The 17,101-nt window shown below is 38.9% G+C and overlaps 1 protein-coding gene across 4 annotated transcripts; it reads left to right on the top strand.

The window, feature by feature from the left end:
- The first annotated feature begins 1,864 nt into the window (after positions 1-1,864).
- Positions 1,865-10,318, top strand: LOC107553461 (polycomb group RING finger protein 5-A-like). 4 transcript variants are annotated; one of them, XM_016235656.1, is made up of 9 exons: positions 1,865-2,159; positions 3,694-3,943; positions 5,040-5,136; positions 5,236-5,291; positions 5,488-5,547; positions 5,672-5,817; positions 5,919-6,017; positions 6,302-6,403; positions 7,925-10,318. In XM_016235656.1, exons 2-9 carry the CDS (start codon positions 3,832-3,834, stop codon positions 7,970-7,972), a joined length of 720 nt encoding a protein of 239 aa, XP_016091142.1. In that variant the 5' UTR covers positions 1,865-2,159; positions 3,694-3,831; the 3' UTR covers positions 7,973-10,318. The 4 variants fall into 4 exon arrangements, with proteins under 4 accessions (XP_016091142.1, XP_016091152.1, XP_016091170.1 ...); XM_016235666.1 differs by having other exon boundaries at positions 3,677-3,943; XM_016235684.1 differs by having other exon boundaries at positions 1,875-2,159; positions 6,302-6,391.
- Positions 10,319-17,101: the final 6,783 nt, after the last annotated feature.

The following is a 17,101-nucleotide window of genomic DNA, read 5'->3' as shown; positions in this document are numbered from 1 at the left end:
TTTATTTTAGAACTACAGTAACATCTTCTGATTTCTCTCAACATGGGGACAGGAGAGCTGTCAATCAATACATTGAAAAAAAGTAACTTGCGTTACTTATTTGAAAAAGTAACTCAGATATTCTCTTGTAAATTAAGAAGTAATGCGTTACTTTACTAGTTACTTGAAAAAAAAGTAATCTGATTACATAACTCGCGTTACTTGTAATGCCTTACCCCCAACACTGGTTGAGACACATTTCTGATGTTGTTACAATGTATCAGTACAATGCTTTGAAGTTCTAGCTGGTCTCGAAAATTTTATTTGCATGTTAATAACTCCTGCTTTTTGAGTAGTACACATTAAACGCCTTTGAAATGATAGGTAATCACTTCCTTTGTTATTTTCCTACATCTTACTGTTTTCATGTTTTTTTTCTGTTGTTATTTTTTTCTATAAATAGTGCTTTATAATGGCAAGTGAAATCACAAAAATGTGAAGGACACCCCAAGGCATAAAAAGAAAATCTCACTAAAAAGCCTTTTTAATGCATCCTCAATGGCATGTAAACATTTCCACTGTTTGTGTGCACATAAAGAGAATGAAAAGAAAATTACATAGTATTGTTCTGTATGTTTATGGACGCCACACATAATTTTAGCACCCATGTAAAAAAATGTGTTGATGAACAGTTATGTATAGATCTGAATAAAGACATCACAATGCATGAGGGAGCAGAGATATCAGAAGATCTTTCATTGAGGAGCTGGATAGTCAGTTCAGGCACTGCACTTATGTTCTGTTGCTATGGTAACACAGTAATGGAGAGTGTTTACATTATTCAAAATTATAACACATGTGTATCTCATTAAGAAATGTACATGTATCACCATTCACCCAGAAGAGTGTGTGCTCTTACCCACACGGACTCACCCACACACTTAGGAGTAAAGGAAGAGTTTGAGGGCCTTTTAGTACAAGTATACTATCCTGTATAATATAGACAATGGCTACTATAAAGGTTGCAGCATCTTAAACAGTATTAGAGTGCATGGGCTGAAAACTGAGATGACAACCTTAAGTAAATGAGACTGCATGGGCCGTCTATATCTAACTGTTTTCAGTCAAAAGTCAAATTACATAAATGTATGTCCTTTCTAGCAGTGATTTAGCTGGTTTCAAAAACATAATACTGTCTGAAATAAAATAATATAAATACAGTTCAATAAGTTCTAATCTACTATTTTTACATAGCTCTTAGATAAGCAAGTGAACAATAAATTCAGACATTCAAGAATCAGCTATATAATGAAGGAATATTTCAACTGAAAGGCTGTTCTTATGTAGGACAAAGGTATGTTTTTTAAAAGTTATATCCTAATATTACAATAAATATAAATATTTAAATATTTTAAAAAAAAATTAATAAAGTATTTTATGTTAGTAGTGTTATGTGTTATGCATAATTTATTATAATTTTTTTGCATTTTTGTTTTGGAATTTTTGCTATTTAAGATTTTTTTTGCTTCATAATTGTTTTGCGGTTTACCATAACAGACAGTCGATGCATGCTGTCACAAAAGGTGTGCAGACTGCAGTGACCTTTATCTTTTTTTCTGGCCATTAATGATAGCTTTTGGTAGGCAGCACTTTAAGGTATGTGTCTATATATAAATTTACTTAAAATATTTCTAAACAAATAATAAAAATACAATCTGTGACAACTAGCCCCCGCTCTGCCTTATATTTATTTTCAGCCTCACTTCAAAAAAAACAAGACTCCATGTCAAAAGTATTCTCAGTGTGTCGGCCTTTCCAACATTTTTACTTAATTTAATATATTTTTTCCAATTCCACCACTCTGTCTGTGGCCCAATGATCACAGAGATTCACTTAATAATGTTAGGATGGTGAGAAACTGTTCCAAACTAAATCCTCTCCCTCCGCTGGTATCAATATACAGCACCGCGTAAACAAGCGCGCGAGTCCCCCGCCCCTTCTCTTCTCTGCGCGAGCTGCTGCCAGTTCCGCGTCGGCCGCGAGTTTACAGCCACGCACTGCCTGCACGCGCTCAATCCGCCGCCGCGCTGCAACGATGTGACTCTCTCTGGCTTTCAGAAGCCCCTTTTTCCAGTCTCCATTAACGGCCCAGCGCTGAGCGAGGCGAGGGGATTGTAACGGTGAGTGTATTTCGGATGGCCACGGAACGTGGGAATTTGCGCTACGTTAGCGGTTTAGGGGCACCGAACGTGTGTAAAGTTTGGGGAGGGGAGAAATTGTGTCATGTGGTACGACAGAGGCTGCTTGCCCGTCGGTCCGCTCTAGTGGAGCGGATAGATACATAATTACAGAATGTAAAAACGACGTCGCGAGACGAGCTCAACTTGCCATGTGTTATCATTTCCATGGGGATGACGTCACGCAGTCCTCGACGCCCGTGCGCGCGGCTCGCGCTGATGAGATAACGGGACTGTGGCACACTAGCTACACAGGAACAGGGCATCGGTTTATAATGCGTTTTAAAGGAAAATCACAGTCCATTCTCGTTAGTTATTAGTTACGTAGCAGGCTGTGAGTTGTTGTTTTTCTCTTCATACATATGTATTACATAAACGGCAGAGAGCATCGCAAGCACTACGTCGTCATGAGAAATGATTGACCGGTGACGTTGTTTTTCTGAAATACTGTAACAATGCATGCTCGTATGTAAATCTGTTTAAAAGTTTAACCCTAGGAGACCCATTTATACAGATGATTATCTTTTTCTCGTTTGAAGTGGTTTTAGAAAGCTATTAGTTATAATAATCGTTATTTTGATATTGCAGAACTGTTGGGCTTTCACAACTGTTTACTATGCTTTTGGGGCATGTTGTCACAAAAAGGCCAGTGTGTTTAAAGACATGCATTCATGTCAGAGCAGATCCTGGGATATCCGTACGCCTTGCTTACTCTCCGTCAAGTACCTGAAATTGCATATTTAGAGACCTGTACTGATGTCCCAAACAATTTGGAGTAGTTTGGCTATGATTTACTGTTTTTTCAGTGTTAGCATACAGTTCAGAGGGTTAAATAAGTAGTTTTTACTCATATTTACTAAAATAAATGTGTTATTAAATTGCATTGATAAAGTACTGCAATGTACCTACTGTACAACATTTAAAATAAGCACTTCTAATAATCTCTATGTGTTTAATATTATGCTAACCTACAACATTTACTACTGACCCACTAAAAATATTGTTTGATATTCTACTTTTTGGGAGACTTTGGTCAGTTCTGAAATCAGGCTCTTAAATATTCAATACTTTGCTATGTGTGCATTTGATGCAAAAGTAGGGCCTCAATATCCTTGCTGAATCTGGTGGTTATATTGTAGGCCACACAACCTTAACATTAAGCCAATGAAAACTGAAAAAAACTCTTGAAATGACACACCCTTAGCTTTTCCCGTCTCTCCTGACAGGGACTTTCCTATGAGTTTTCATACTGAAAGGAGTCCTGAACTCTGATACACTTTGACTAATAAAGATCAGCTCAAGTCTGGTTTGAGTTAGATTGGTTTCAAAATAGACTTTGTGGTTTAATCAGTTTTGATTCTTTGCTTGTCAAGTGGAGGCATAAAGTATAACTGAAAAGTCACTAAAAGCAGGTAACAAGTATTCCTAAAAGTAACCTTTATATGTGCTTTTTAAACTAGGTTCACTCTTTTAACAGTAATGTCTTCAGATCGGAGTTACAGCTGCCTCAAAACCGAGGCGATGATAAAATCACCGTGGCAACCCTGTGTTGGTGCACAGGCAGCACTGTGACTCTAACTTGCGATCTCCTGACCTCTGTGACCTTTGAGTCGAGATGGCGACCCACCGAAAGCACCTGGTCCGAGATTTCAACCGATATATCACCTGCTCAATTTGCCGTGGGTACCTGATAAAGCCCACCGCTGTCACAGAATGCCTGCACACTTGTAAGTCATCCATGTCTCACATTCTCTTTATGTCCCCTGCACCATTTCTCTTCTCTTTCTGAGAATAAAAACAAACAGAATATTTTGGAAATCTTCGCTATTAGAAATTTGTTAGAATAAACTGGCCTCTTTCTGGAATTATTTTGTTTCATGTGATGAGGTTAAGACTTGTGTATGGATCTGCTATAGCACCTGCAAAATTTCCAAAAATGGCTGCTGCTATTGTCGTTATTATGTTATGCGAAAATGGCAACTGTATGTCTCTTAGACCTGTCCATACCTGCTTATCTGACCTGCCTCGTATCTTTACTGCCTCTAAAATCTATTTGTTTCACACTTAACATGCGTGACATCCAAATTCTTTGTCTGACCCACCAGAGAGTCTCCCAATGTTTGGTAGATACAGCGGGGAGGGTAAGCAGTGGTTGTTTGTCTGAGAGCAGAGGGTCACTGAAAGTGACTTGATAACCTTTTTTAAAAAATCCAGTAGTGTAAGGGAGTGACTAACTAAACTACAAATCCAGTGTTGTTATTGTTAGCTAAAACTAAAACCATAAAAAAAAAAATTGTTAATTGAAATAAGGCTGAAATAAAATAAAATTAGAAATGTTGCCTAAGTTGAAGTTAATATAAAAACTGAAAATAAAAAAAGATATATTAAATTATGAATGTTAATTGTATAAAAAAAAGAGTACTAAAATGACACTTTAAAAAATGAACCAAATCATTTTAGTGAATCAAAGTTGGCTTTTTTTTGTAGCGATATACAAAATATAATAATTGTACAATCAAATTGTTTGCTTATTTAATGCTGATGTTGGTCACTATTTTTACTATTTTTCAGTACTTTTACTTGTTTTTGCAATTTATGGTATTTTCTAGTTTTATTTGTGGTTTTGTGAGTAAATTGTGTATTGGTGGCATTTAGTTGTAAATGTATCTATTAAATATTTAATTATTTTAACTTCAATGACCTGTGTCATGTATGAGCTATCACAAAGTGAATGAAAATGGTTTGAGAGTAATTTGACCTGATCCTCTCATTCTCTTGTTTCTCTTCTGTTTTTCCTTCTATTCTTATTCCACTCTCCTCTAGTTTGTAAGAGTTGTATCGTTCAGCACTTTGAGGAGAGTAATGAGTGTCCGGAATGTGGGATACAAGTCCATGAAACCAACCCTTTAGAGATGCTGAGGTACCCAAACTCACCCACACTCATTTCTCACATTCACAGATTAAGTACACACACAAGTCCTATGTGTTTTATATGGTATCTTGGCCTTTCTTCTTGCAGGTTAGATAAGACACTGGAGGAGATCATCTTCAAGCTGGTGCCTGGGCTAAGAGAGAGTGAGTGTGTGCACATATATATATATATATATATATATATATATATATATATAAATATATATTCACACACAGACATACATACTTTATTCTCTATAATGTGGTTGTTTATGTGGTTGTGTTTTGGTTAGTAAGGGTTTATATATCTGTAAACTGCTTCTTAATGTACTTTCTTTAAATTATTGTGTTTATTTACTAGAGGAGGAACAACAGGAAAGTGAGTTTTGGAGAAAAAATAAGATCAAATCAAATGGAGAAGGTAATACTTAACTATTCCCTACACAAAATCCACAACCTCTCACGCACACAGTCACATATACACATACAGAATATACCAATATACTTTAAGGTTAAAGGTCAGATTTGCTTTGTCTATCTTTTAGATGGCCCTAGGGCTAAGAAATCTCGCCTGAGTGATGAAGAGGACGATGATGGGAAAGCTGGAGACTACCACAGGAGTGATCCTCAGATCGCTATTTGTCTGGACTGTCTACGAAACAATGGCCAATCAGGAGAAAGCATAGTTAAGGTACATATAGACAGTATAGTTCAAAATATGATATGTATATATTGGGATGTATGTTTGTGTGTGTGCATGTTTATAATTTGCACTCCTTTTCTCTGCAACAGGGTTTAATGAAGAAATTCATCCGTTGCTCCACTCGTGTTACAGTGGGAACCATTAAGAAGTTCCTCTGTGTAAAATTGAAGCTGCCAAGCTCTTATGAGGTAAAATACTGTTTCATTACTCTCTCACAGGGCTGTCAACGCAGGCAAATGCTTCTGTGTGTGTATTGAGAGTTAATAGAATCAATACAGATATTAATTAATGAGCCCTTACCCATCAGTTGTGAAACTTGATAGCCAATGAAAATTGTTTCTCAGGTTGTCCTTTCTGAGATGTTTCACTAAATGTGTATGCAACACAAAACATGCCATAATCTTTATTTGCCTATTATTTGATTATATGAAACATAATTTGCCTGATTTTGACTCTACCTGTTTCTTTGCAGCTCGATGTTTTGTGTAACGGAGAGATCATGGGCAAAGACCACACCTTGGAATTCATCTACCGCACTCGCTGGAGACTTCAGGGTGACAGTGTGAGTGCATATGTATGTGGGTTAAGTTTTGTCAATATTGTTGAGAATTAATGTCTCTACAAGGATAGTAAAACCGAAAATCACCTACATTGTATGGACCAGCCCACAATCCCCAGGAGGAAAATGGCTTTTTAAACATCCTTAATAATGACTCAATAAAAATGTCAGGGTTCGTGGATGAAAAATATAATTAGCTCAGTATTACAACATCAGAAGTTATTAGAAAGTTACCACCATTTTTTTTGTCAATAATCCATTTCACTTGGATGTACATCATAATCAATACGTGTAGATGGACAAGAATACTCTGATTTTAATACAATTAAGACAATACTCTGATTAAGAACCATGTAAACAGAGATTTTTGATTACCTTAATCCGGCTAAAGTCATAATCGAAGTAAACTAATCGAATTAAGACATGTGGAGTATTTCTATTTTAGTCGCATTATCAAAGTGCAGTAAAGACATGTACACACCTTAATCACATTATTACCATCGTGTAGGACTTTTTGCCGCATTTTGCGACAGGATACACACACGGCAGTGCTCAACCGTTTGACGGCAAACAAAAGAATGGCTTCAATAACGCTGTCGTCTGTTTGCATGTATAACATGACAAATAATTAACTGCACTTGAAGCTTTCAGTAAATTAAAAATGAAACACCCAAAACTGTATATGGCATCATAACGAAAACGAACTATATGTTTATACGTGAAAGTGGACGTCGGATGGCGTCGCGTGGTGACGTAATGACGTGTGCCATTAATCGATCTATGTACTATAACATGTAAAACGGGAACATGAAAGGAATATTCTAAAAGTAACTCATGGAAACACCTTAATCGTAATATTGTCTTATTCAGAATAAGGTAAATAATTAGATTACTGATGTCCATGTAAACCTGACTAATATGGAAGAAAAGATCTGCTACTTCTGTTACATTGAATATTTAACAGTTTCCTTTAGTACAATGACAATATAAAGCTAATTATTTAATTCTGAAAACATGTTGTCTTAATAATATCACTATAAATACACAGTATAAACAGGTGTTTATAAATAAAAGTCTATAGCCACCTTTATATTTTAGGAAGGGGGTCATCATAATTTGGTATCTTTGGCATCAAAAAGTTTGAAAACCCCTGCACTAGAACTTTGACAAATAAATTGTTGAAAAGTTAATTTGAGCCTGAATATGTGGGTGTGTTTGAATCTGTGTGTAAGTGTGTGTGCTCATGAGAAGTGTGAACAGCTGCCGCTGAGTTGGTGGTGATTGTGGGGGGCAGGAGCAAAAAAAAAAAAAACTGTTCACAGCTACTGACAGATCTATGAGTCATATTTCTCCAGTTACACACACACACTAGAGGTTGACACAAAATCAGAGGACACATCGATGCCCCTAGGGTTTGTGTCCTTGCCTTTTACACCACTAGAGAGTAAGATAGAGAACTATGATGATATAATGAAAATGATACCCTGCTTAAATTTGAATATTCAAAGTCATTCTTTACTTTCGTTTGCACCCCAGGCTTACCCCATGGTTCTCGAGTACCGCCCAAGGATCGACTTTGGTTAAACAGCACTTACGGCTTTGCGGAAATCTCATGCAGAGTGATGTCAAGAGATGAACAAAAAGCAGAAAAACTGAATGATTGTGCCTCCGTTGAAAGACAACAACACAAAGCCCATGACTGACAGGACTGCTCTACTTCCTGTGCACTGCTTCAGCCTCTACTCCTCCATTCCTCCCTCTTTCAATTTCCTGTTTGACAGTTGTGGCTCCACCAACTGGCACTGTATCAAGTTTATAGATTATATTCCTCCAAAAGCTTTCTCTGCATGTTGTCTCTATGATGACGACTTAGCCTAGAGTGGCCTGTTGGGATTATCTGATAGCAATCTAGCACAGACAGTAAGCTAAAACTCATCGCAAAGATGCATCCCGACCAGGTGACAGGAGTGAGGAGAAATGGAGACATTTTTAAGATGACGTCTCGCTAGATTTTAGATTGTTTTATTAGGCGATTTTATCCAAGAGTTTGCACTAGAGGCAAATCCAGATGTCTCGCTGTATTGTTGCTGTTCTGTATTACCTTTCCTTTTGGTTACTTTTCTCTCTTGCTCTCACCGCCCACATTGTCCCTCATAAATTCAGTGACTCTCTTTCATGTCATCATTCTCTCTCCCTTTCGTTCGCTCACACACACAAACTCACTCTCTCTTTCTCAGCCTCTTTCGATCTTCCCTCACACTCTCATTTTTCTCCAATGGTGTTTTTGGCTCTGGTCTGAAGTATTGATGGATCTCATTCAGTTGGAATTGAATGAGAACGCTGTAGATGTCCCAAATAACAGCATTGAAAGGCACTCTGGGTAAGCGTTTTTCCTTCACATAGAGCAATGGCCAAATCTTACATTCACCCAAACTAGATCATTATCTTGATAGAATTGATATAACAATAACTGATGCCAGATATGCTTAATGCAGTAATCCACTGAGAAATCTCATCTTTAAAAACAGTTGAATGAGGAATGACAGCTGCATCTCTCTAAGAGCAGCTTTGTCTCACAGGCTGCTAGTTGTAAACATTCTGTTGTTCCCTTTTTTAATCAGACATATATTTAAATGAGATAAAACAATAAAATTCACCTCAACAGACATTTGAATTTTAAAAGCAGCACCCGGATTGTTAATAATGCACGTGTATTTTGAGTGTTGTACAGCAAATTAAGGCCATGCATTTTAGGCAGTTTGTGATGTCTGCAAAAACAACTGTGCAAGGGACATGCCAAATATACATTTGGTTATTTCCACAAAGTGTAAGAAAAGTCAATATCTGATATTTCTCAATGTGCTTCTCTACTACACAACATGGACATGTTTGTGAGGAGAGAGTTTGAGATTCAAACATGTTTTAAATATTCTAGTTAAAGTGTTATTTTGGAGCATTAGTTCAGATAAGGTCAGAGGTTAACTTTCTAAGTTTGTTTACATGACAATGTTAATCTTTAATATGTATGTGTAGTAGATAGGAATATTCCATTTGAACAAATAATTACAAGAAAGTGAAGACCAAACTGAAAAAGTTGCCAAACCGATTTTATGCACATTCCCAGAATGCATTTTGAGAATTAAGGGTTCAAAACATGGAGCTTTTCCAATCCAGATTATATGATGGTACTCAACATAGAACAGAAATACATGAATTATTATTAAGTGAACCTTTGTTTTGGACAATCTCAGGGGATGACACCTGGTGAAATGAGGGTTTGTTCAATGTTTTCCATTTCAGTTTTGGAATCAAGGAATCATAACAATGGGTTTTAGAAATTAGATAGTCACTGCAGTGCTGGAAGTCGATACAGTTAATCAAAAGATACATATAGAATAAAAATTAGACTGATTTTCTTGGCAACACCGTTTTCAGTGGTCTGTATTCATATACCAATAGTGGAAATATATTTGTCCAAATGTTTCTTATGGCAAGCTAAAACTTCATGTTATACCAACATGATCCGTTGTACTGAATCTTAAAAATCATCTGCACTCTGTCAGTTCATTGGAATTCTTGATGTTGTTGTTTAGGACAAAGGCCACTGGCTGCTTTCCAAAATTTCCAAATTTCCTCCCCGCTTAAGAAAACATGCAAATCAAATATGAAGTGTCTTTGAACTCTAATTATAAATACAATGTATTTTTGTATGTTGAAGCACTTATGTATATTTGAAAATGTAATCAAAAGATTTTGTCAATACTTGTCTTTTTCCTAATAGATGATGCTGCTTGGGGTAATTTATTCTTTTTTTTATACGTCCCACCGCCTGCTATGTGTTCCCCTTGTAAATGTTCGCACTGTACATGAAAAGCTTCCTAATGCTGTTCATGACCTATTTTTATTTAATTAATGAACATTAAAATATGAAAAAATTGTGTATATTTTTCTGTAATTTCTTTGACTATAATCCAGAAACATTTTATTTTGCTGATAAAATTCTGAAGTCCATTATAGTTGCCTGACAGTTTATCTTGCCATTGGATCTAGTACACATCTTAGATTGAAAGATGTAAGAAATCTGCATTATTCATATTAATATGGCTTTGCAGACTAATACCTTTGAAGCTGTCCAAAGGCATTCTCTAAAAACACCATTTCTTGTATGAAATGATATTAGTGTGCGAGTTTAAATCTGACAATGAAAACAAAGACAGGAATGTGCCTTCTTTTAGACTGTTTCTATGCACAGCTCCCTGCCTCTCACTCACTTTTTTCTCCCCCACTCATGCACAAGGAAGTGGAATGTGACATGCATTCCCCTGTTAGTCTGCGCATCACTTGTTCAGCTGTCTGTTGGCCCTGCTGTTCATCTTACTAAAGAGAAGGTCAAAAATACTTCACGTAGGACAAAGGCAACACATTTAACCACAAATATGTCCACATGCCCAACAACATTTATTGAAGTTACAAACTTCAGTGGTTAAAGTGTATGATTTTGGATTTTGGAAGAACAATGTCAGCAATAATGTTTTTGGATGTTTGCATGTGTTTGCAGAACCGTGAAAGAAATCAGTTACCCAAAATACTTTAAATGTGACATCTACATAATATGTTAACATCGACAATAGATCCGAATATAAATGTCCAAAAATATCATGTTCATCACACATACATATGTAAATAAACAAAGAAAGCCTGCCACTGTCTCTCTTTTTAGTCTTCTCTTTCATCATGGCATATCACAGCAACTCTATTTTCAGTCAGGATGAGTTAGAGAGTTCACAGCTCATTTGTTAAACAGAGAAAGTGAGACTGAATCCCTCCGCCCCCTGCTAGCACTCCAACATTAAACCATTACTGAATAAAAGTGAAGCACATTATAAACACATGCGCAAATGCTGGGAGTTTTCCTCTTATTTATAATGGATATATCCCCAAGCGAATATATCAAGTAGTGTTTAAAGCTTTAGCAAGTGATTTTTTTTGTTGTTGTTAGAAAAATTTAATGTAATTGCAAGAAAATTGTTGTTTCCAAACAGGTTAACACAGCCCCGCTCCTAAACTCACATTGGCTGATGTGGGCATAGGGCCGGCTCCAATCTAAAGAATCTACATTACAATTTTAATTTCAGTACCCATATTACACAAAATCTGCTCTTAGTTCCATATATTCATGTGCTTTTTCCCCCATACCTATTCTCATTCTTTGATGGTCACAATTAGTTTTATCAGTGCAACACAAGGCCATCTAAAATGAAATGTTTAGAAACAAGATAAGAGAGGGCAGGGAGATGCAAACTCCACTTATTGCTGCTTTGTTGCATCATACGGTTGCTGTGTGTATTAACCTGTTAATATCCATAGGCTAATTACATCATTCATGAAAGTCACAGTCATATTCCCTCCTGAATGCTGTCCAATGATTCACTGACACAATTGTTCTTTTATAGACCTGTCACTGGCCAGACACTGGAGCTGATCGCTGGGTGTATTCTGGTAGCACTGTGTTCATTTGGATCTTGTTAACATGGATGATCTACTGGAATTGGAACCTCTCTAATCCAAGAGGCTGCTGTCAGTCATCTTCTTTCTCTACTTATCTCACCTTTTCCTCATATGAAGTCATTAGGTTAATGTCAGAGATCTCATGACATTCCATATTTAGACCTAAAGAACAAGCCACATGGCACTAATAAGATCATATGACATCACAGTGTTGTGCTGAGTTACATCTCACTGATGATATCACCACTGTGCCAAAGGTCAAGATTAGAACATATTTAATATGACAAAGCAGTGCATGTGTGCATACATATATACAGTATATTAATGCTTGTGGGTTTTATCAGTTAGTCATCTAAATGAACTGGTTTATATATTGTTACAATATTACTTTTTTGTTTTAAATAAACACTGTTATTTCGAAACTTGCTGTTCATCAAAGAATACTGAAAATCAATCATCATGGTTTCCGCAAAAATATAAAATACATTAATATGGTACTATACTCAAATTATTTTAGTCCAGGCTTAAAATGCAACACCCAGTTTGATACAATGTGTAACAGGGTGTCCCTTCTCCACCTCTATATCCAACAAGAGGTCCTTGGCCTGAAAAGGGTTGAAGAACCTTAGTGTTAATTCACCTGTCAAAGAGATGATTTGTATCAAATGTATGGCACTTGTCCAGGTCATCTCACTTTAAAGTTCTTACAACTGAGCAGTGTTGTTCAGATAGAAGCAGTCTAATTGCACTTTAGGATGTCTCACCTGTACTCGTGATTTTTCACCAGTGCTCATTCCCTGCCAGAACCACCAGCATCTGAATCCTGTTCAACTTCACAGCACTGCTAATGGATCACCTCCTCCTTAACAACGTTATCCAGCTCCACTCCCCAGCCAGGACATTGCACATGGGTGCATTTCAGACACACTTTTCCAACCAGATTGCCTCTTTTACCCACATCCTAAAATCTCTTTGTTCTGGCTTGTTTGACCACTGAAATGCTGTCATTTTATTAATCTGGATACTATAGTCTGTTGAAAAAACCTTTGCCAGCACATGACCAGCATAAATCAGCAAAAGGACCAGCATAAACCAGCAAAGGACCAGCTTAAACCAGCAAAGGACCAGTTTAAACCAGCAAAGGACCAGCATAAACCAGCAAAGGACCAGCTTAAACCAGCAAAGGACCAGTTTAAACCAGCAAAGGACCAGCATAAACCAGCAAAGGACCAGCTTAAACCAGCAAAGGACCAGTTTAAACCAGCAAAGGACCAGCATAAACCAGCAAAGGACCAGCTTAAACCAGCATCCCAGCATCAGTTTTTTCAACAGGCCACTCACGTAGCAAACAAACTGTACTTCATTTTTACTTTTAAAACATTTTTAAAAGAATTTACTGGAGTTGTACTGCACAGTGAATGTGTACACATTTGTATTGCATTGAAATGTGATTAAATTTAATGTTAAAAATCTTAGGAGAGACAGAGAAAGTGTACAGTAGTCTGTGGTGATTTGTGGCGCTCTCTGCTGTTTGAAATAGGACTTATTCAACATTTATCATTTAAATATTCTTCCTAAATGCAGGGGAAATTGCTCAGCAATTCATTGATCAAAGATAAACGTATACATAATCCCAGATTAAATAAACATAGAAATGACAATACAGGACATTTCACCTGTAATTAGCCTAAACAATCTACAACTTTTTGCTACTTGACAAATGTGTGCATTCGCGAGGTTTTTTTTTCAGAGTGATGTCTTGTCTGCTTTACTTGACAAATGTTGAACTGTCAAAATACATAAACCTGGTCTGTAAAGTGCAAAAACTGATAAACACAAGGCTGTTCCTTTGTGCACACGAGTAACTGAAGTCCAAGAAAAGTAGACAATAGGTTGGTGATTACGAGTCCGCATGGAAGGTGCAGCTTTTTGCACAGTCTCTATATAGTGACTTTATTATTATTATTATTATTATTATTATTTATGCGTAAAAAGTCACTGTAGATTTCGCTTGTCCACTTACTGAAGCTAAAGGGACTTGGTCCTTACCTTATCTCAATGGGAAAACTAATATTTGCAGCTGGAAAAGCCCTCAGCCGGCAGGGGGTGCTCATTCTGTAGTTTGTGAGATGATAATACCATAGGCAAAAAGGGTAACACTTTACAATAAGGTTCGTTAGTTTACATTAGTTAACTACTTTAGTTAACATGAACTAAGCATGAACAATACTTCTACAACATTTATTAATCTTAGCTAATGTTAATTAGTTTTGTAACCTTTTCCAGCCTGATGAGCAATAGCAACTCTTTTGTTTGTGCCATGATACACTTCCACAAACATGATCAGACTTTGATAGATCCCTGTTCAAAAAATAAAGCACGCACTGATAGTCATCCCTTTGATTGAAAACACCTCTGAACAGATGGACTCTAATTTCACCTACAAATTACTGCTAATCCTAGAGATTCACATACTTTTGCCACTCAGAGATATGTAATATTGGATAATTTTCCAGAAAAAATAAATGACAAAGTAAATATTTTTTGTCTCAATTGTTTGATTGGGTTCTCTTTTTCAACTTCCAGGATTTGCGTGAAAATCTGTTGATCTTTTGGGTCATATTTATGCAGAAATGTAGAACATTTTAAAGGGTTCACAAACTTTCAAGCACCACTGTATATATTTAACATATATTGTGTCTTAGCTGTGGGCTTTTATGCTGATATGCTTAAGTTCGTACAAATCTGACTGATCCACTAAGCAGCCAAGACCAACAAACTACTCGCATATTAAAGTTCAAACATCTCTGGAAGCACGCTGAGGTGGCTTTCGTGGATGACCCATGCTCCCATTGCGGGGGTATGACCATCTCGGAGTTGCGGACCAGACTCCGTTACCTGCAAGGGGGCGGAGTGCCCGTGCCACTGCCTAGATCTGGGGTTCCCTCTGGTGACAGCCGGGGGCGCCCTTTTTCTGGCAGTGGGCGGTCTGGTCTTACGGTCACGGTAAGGAATTCCCCTCCGGGGATGCCCCATCCCGCCAGCACTTCGAAACCAGTGGAGCTCTCAAAAGAGCAGGCTGGACCCTCCCGGGGGGTACCACCTGTTTCTTCCGAGGCTCCCCCCAACGATCGGATGTCGATTGCAGCATCGGAGGGTGAGCCACACTTTTCTGGGGATGAAGATCCGTCAGTGTTGCCAGCGGTGCCGGATACGGACCCGGAAATGATGGCTATGCTTTCCCGGGCCACCGAGAGTGGAATCTTCCACCGCATCCCGAACCCTCAAGGTTGGTAACATATATTGTGTCTTAGCTGTGGGCTTTTATGCTGATATGCTTAAGTTCGTACAAATCTGACTGATCCACTAAGCAGCCAAGACCAACAAACTACTCGCATATTAAAGTTCAAACATCTCTGGAAGCACGCTGAGGTGGCTTTCGTGGATGACCCATGCTCCCATTGCGGGGGTATGACCATCTCGGAGTTGCGGACCAGACTCCGTTACCTGCAAGGGGGCGGAGTGCCCGTGCCACTGCCTAGATCTGGGGTTCCCTCTGGTGACAGCCGGGGGCGCCCTTTTTCTGGCAGTGGGCGGTCTGGTCTTACGGTCACGGTAAGGAATTCCCCTCCGGGGATGCCCCATCCCGCCAGCACTTCGAAACCAGTGGAGCTCTCAAAAGAGCAGGCTGGACCCTCCCGGGGGGTACCACCTGTTTCTTCCGAGGCTCCCCCCAACGATCGGATGTCGATTGCAGCATCGGAGGGTGAGCCACACTTTTCTGGGGATGAAGATCCGTCAGTGTTGCCAGCGGTGCCGGATACGGACCCGGAAATGATGGCTATGCTTTCCCGGGCCACCGAGAGTGGAATCTTCCACCGCGTCCCGAACCCTCAAGGTTGGACGATTGGTTTCTCGGGGTTGCTCGCGCTGGTTCTCAGGGCCCCACCCCAGTGCCTTTCTTCCCGGAGGTGCATGATGAGATCACTGGGTCATGGACGGCACCTTTCACTGCCAGAAACCGGCCCAGTGGCTCATCCTCCCTCACCACCCTTGATGGGGGTCCAGCGTGGGGGTACACGGGAGTTCCACAGGTGGAGCGGTCGGTTGCAATGCAATTGTGTCCAAATGCCGCTACCACTTGGCGGGGCAAACCGTTGCTCCCCTCCTGTGCCTGTAGGCACTCGTCGGCCTTTTGTTCTGGCAAGTTCTGCGGCTATGTACCCAAGGTTCCCGCTACTCCCTTCAAGGATCAGGTGGTGAACCTCCAAGCGCTGCCCACGGAGACGTCACGTCACGTCGCCACAGCTCCTGTACCACTGCTGAGCGGCCGGGTCACCGGCTCGGCTCCTCAGCGAAAACCTGAATATGCGCTGCATCTGCTGCCTACTTATACTCACGCTGTGATCAGCGGCAGCTGGATGCAATAATCGCATGTCAATATGCATTGGCTCATTTAGTTTACACTCGAAGTAGATTGGTCTCTCTAAGCGAGATCCCAATTCTTCGGTCATCCAACGTGACGTCTCCGTTCCCTCCTTCAGGGAACGAGGGTTACCATACGTAACCGAGATGTTATAAGACTTGGGTGCCAAATTTCACCCCCATTAACAAAATAGAAGTAAAAGTCTCAGATAGTAGTATATTTCACGTTTATGCAAAGCTATTGAGATAACACAAAGATAATTATTATATCTTTGTGTGCAGCCTGACATGGCCACAAGGGCAATTTAGCTGAAAACGTTTTAGTAGACTAACATACGATAACTAATATTAGTCATCTAAAGAATACACTACACAGCTTTTAAAACAAGAACATATTTTAAAACAATATCAGCACAAGAACTGCAGTGGGAGCTTTATGGAATGACTTTCCATTGCTAATCAGCTGCATACAAGCCTCACATCACCAAGAACAATGCCAAGCGTTGGATGGTGTGGTGTACAGCACACTGCCACTGGACTCTGGAGCAGTGGAAACCTGCTCTGTGGAATGACAAAATAGGTTTCTCTGTTTCACAGTCTGATGGGCAAGTCTGGGTTTGGTGGATGCCAGGAGTGTGGAAAAACTTGAACTACACAGAGCCCTGATCTCAACCCCGTCTAACACCTTTGGAATTAATTGGAATTGAAATTACGAGTCAGGCATTCTTGTCCAACATCACTGCCTGACCTCACAAATTCTCACAAATGCAAAAATTCCCA

Source organism: Sinocyclocheilus grahami, unplaced genomic scaffold (assembly GCF_001515645.1).
Source record: "Sinocyclocheilus grahami isolate Dianchi unplaced genomic scaffold, SAMN03320097.WGS_v1.1 scaffold18.1, whole genome shotgun sequence".
Taxonomy (NCBI): domain Eukaryota; kingdom Metazoa; phylum Chordata; class Actinopteri; order Cypriniformes; family Cyprinidae; genus Sinocyclocheilus; species Sinocyclocheilus grahami.
Note: the sequence above shows the minus strand (reverse complement) of the source record. Positions and strands in the feature narration are given on the sequence as shown.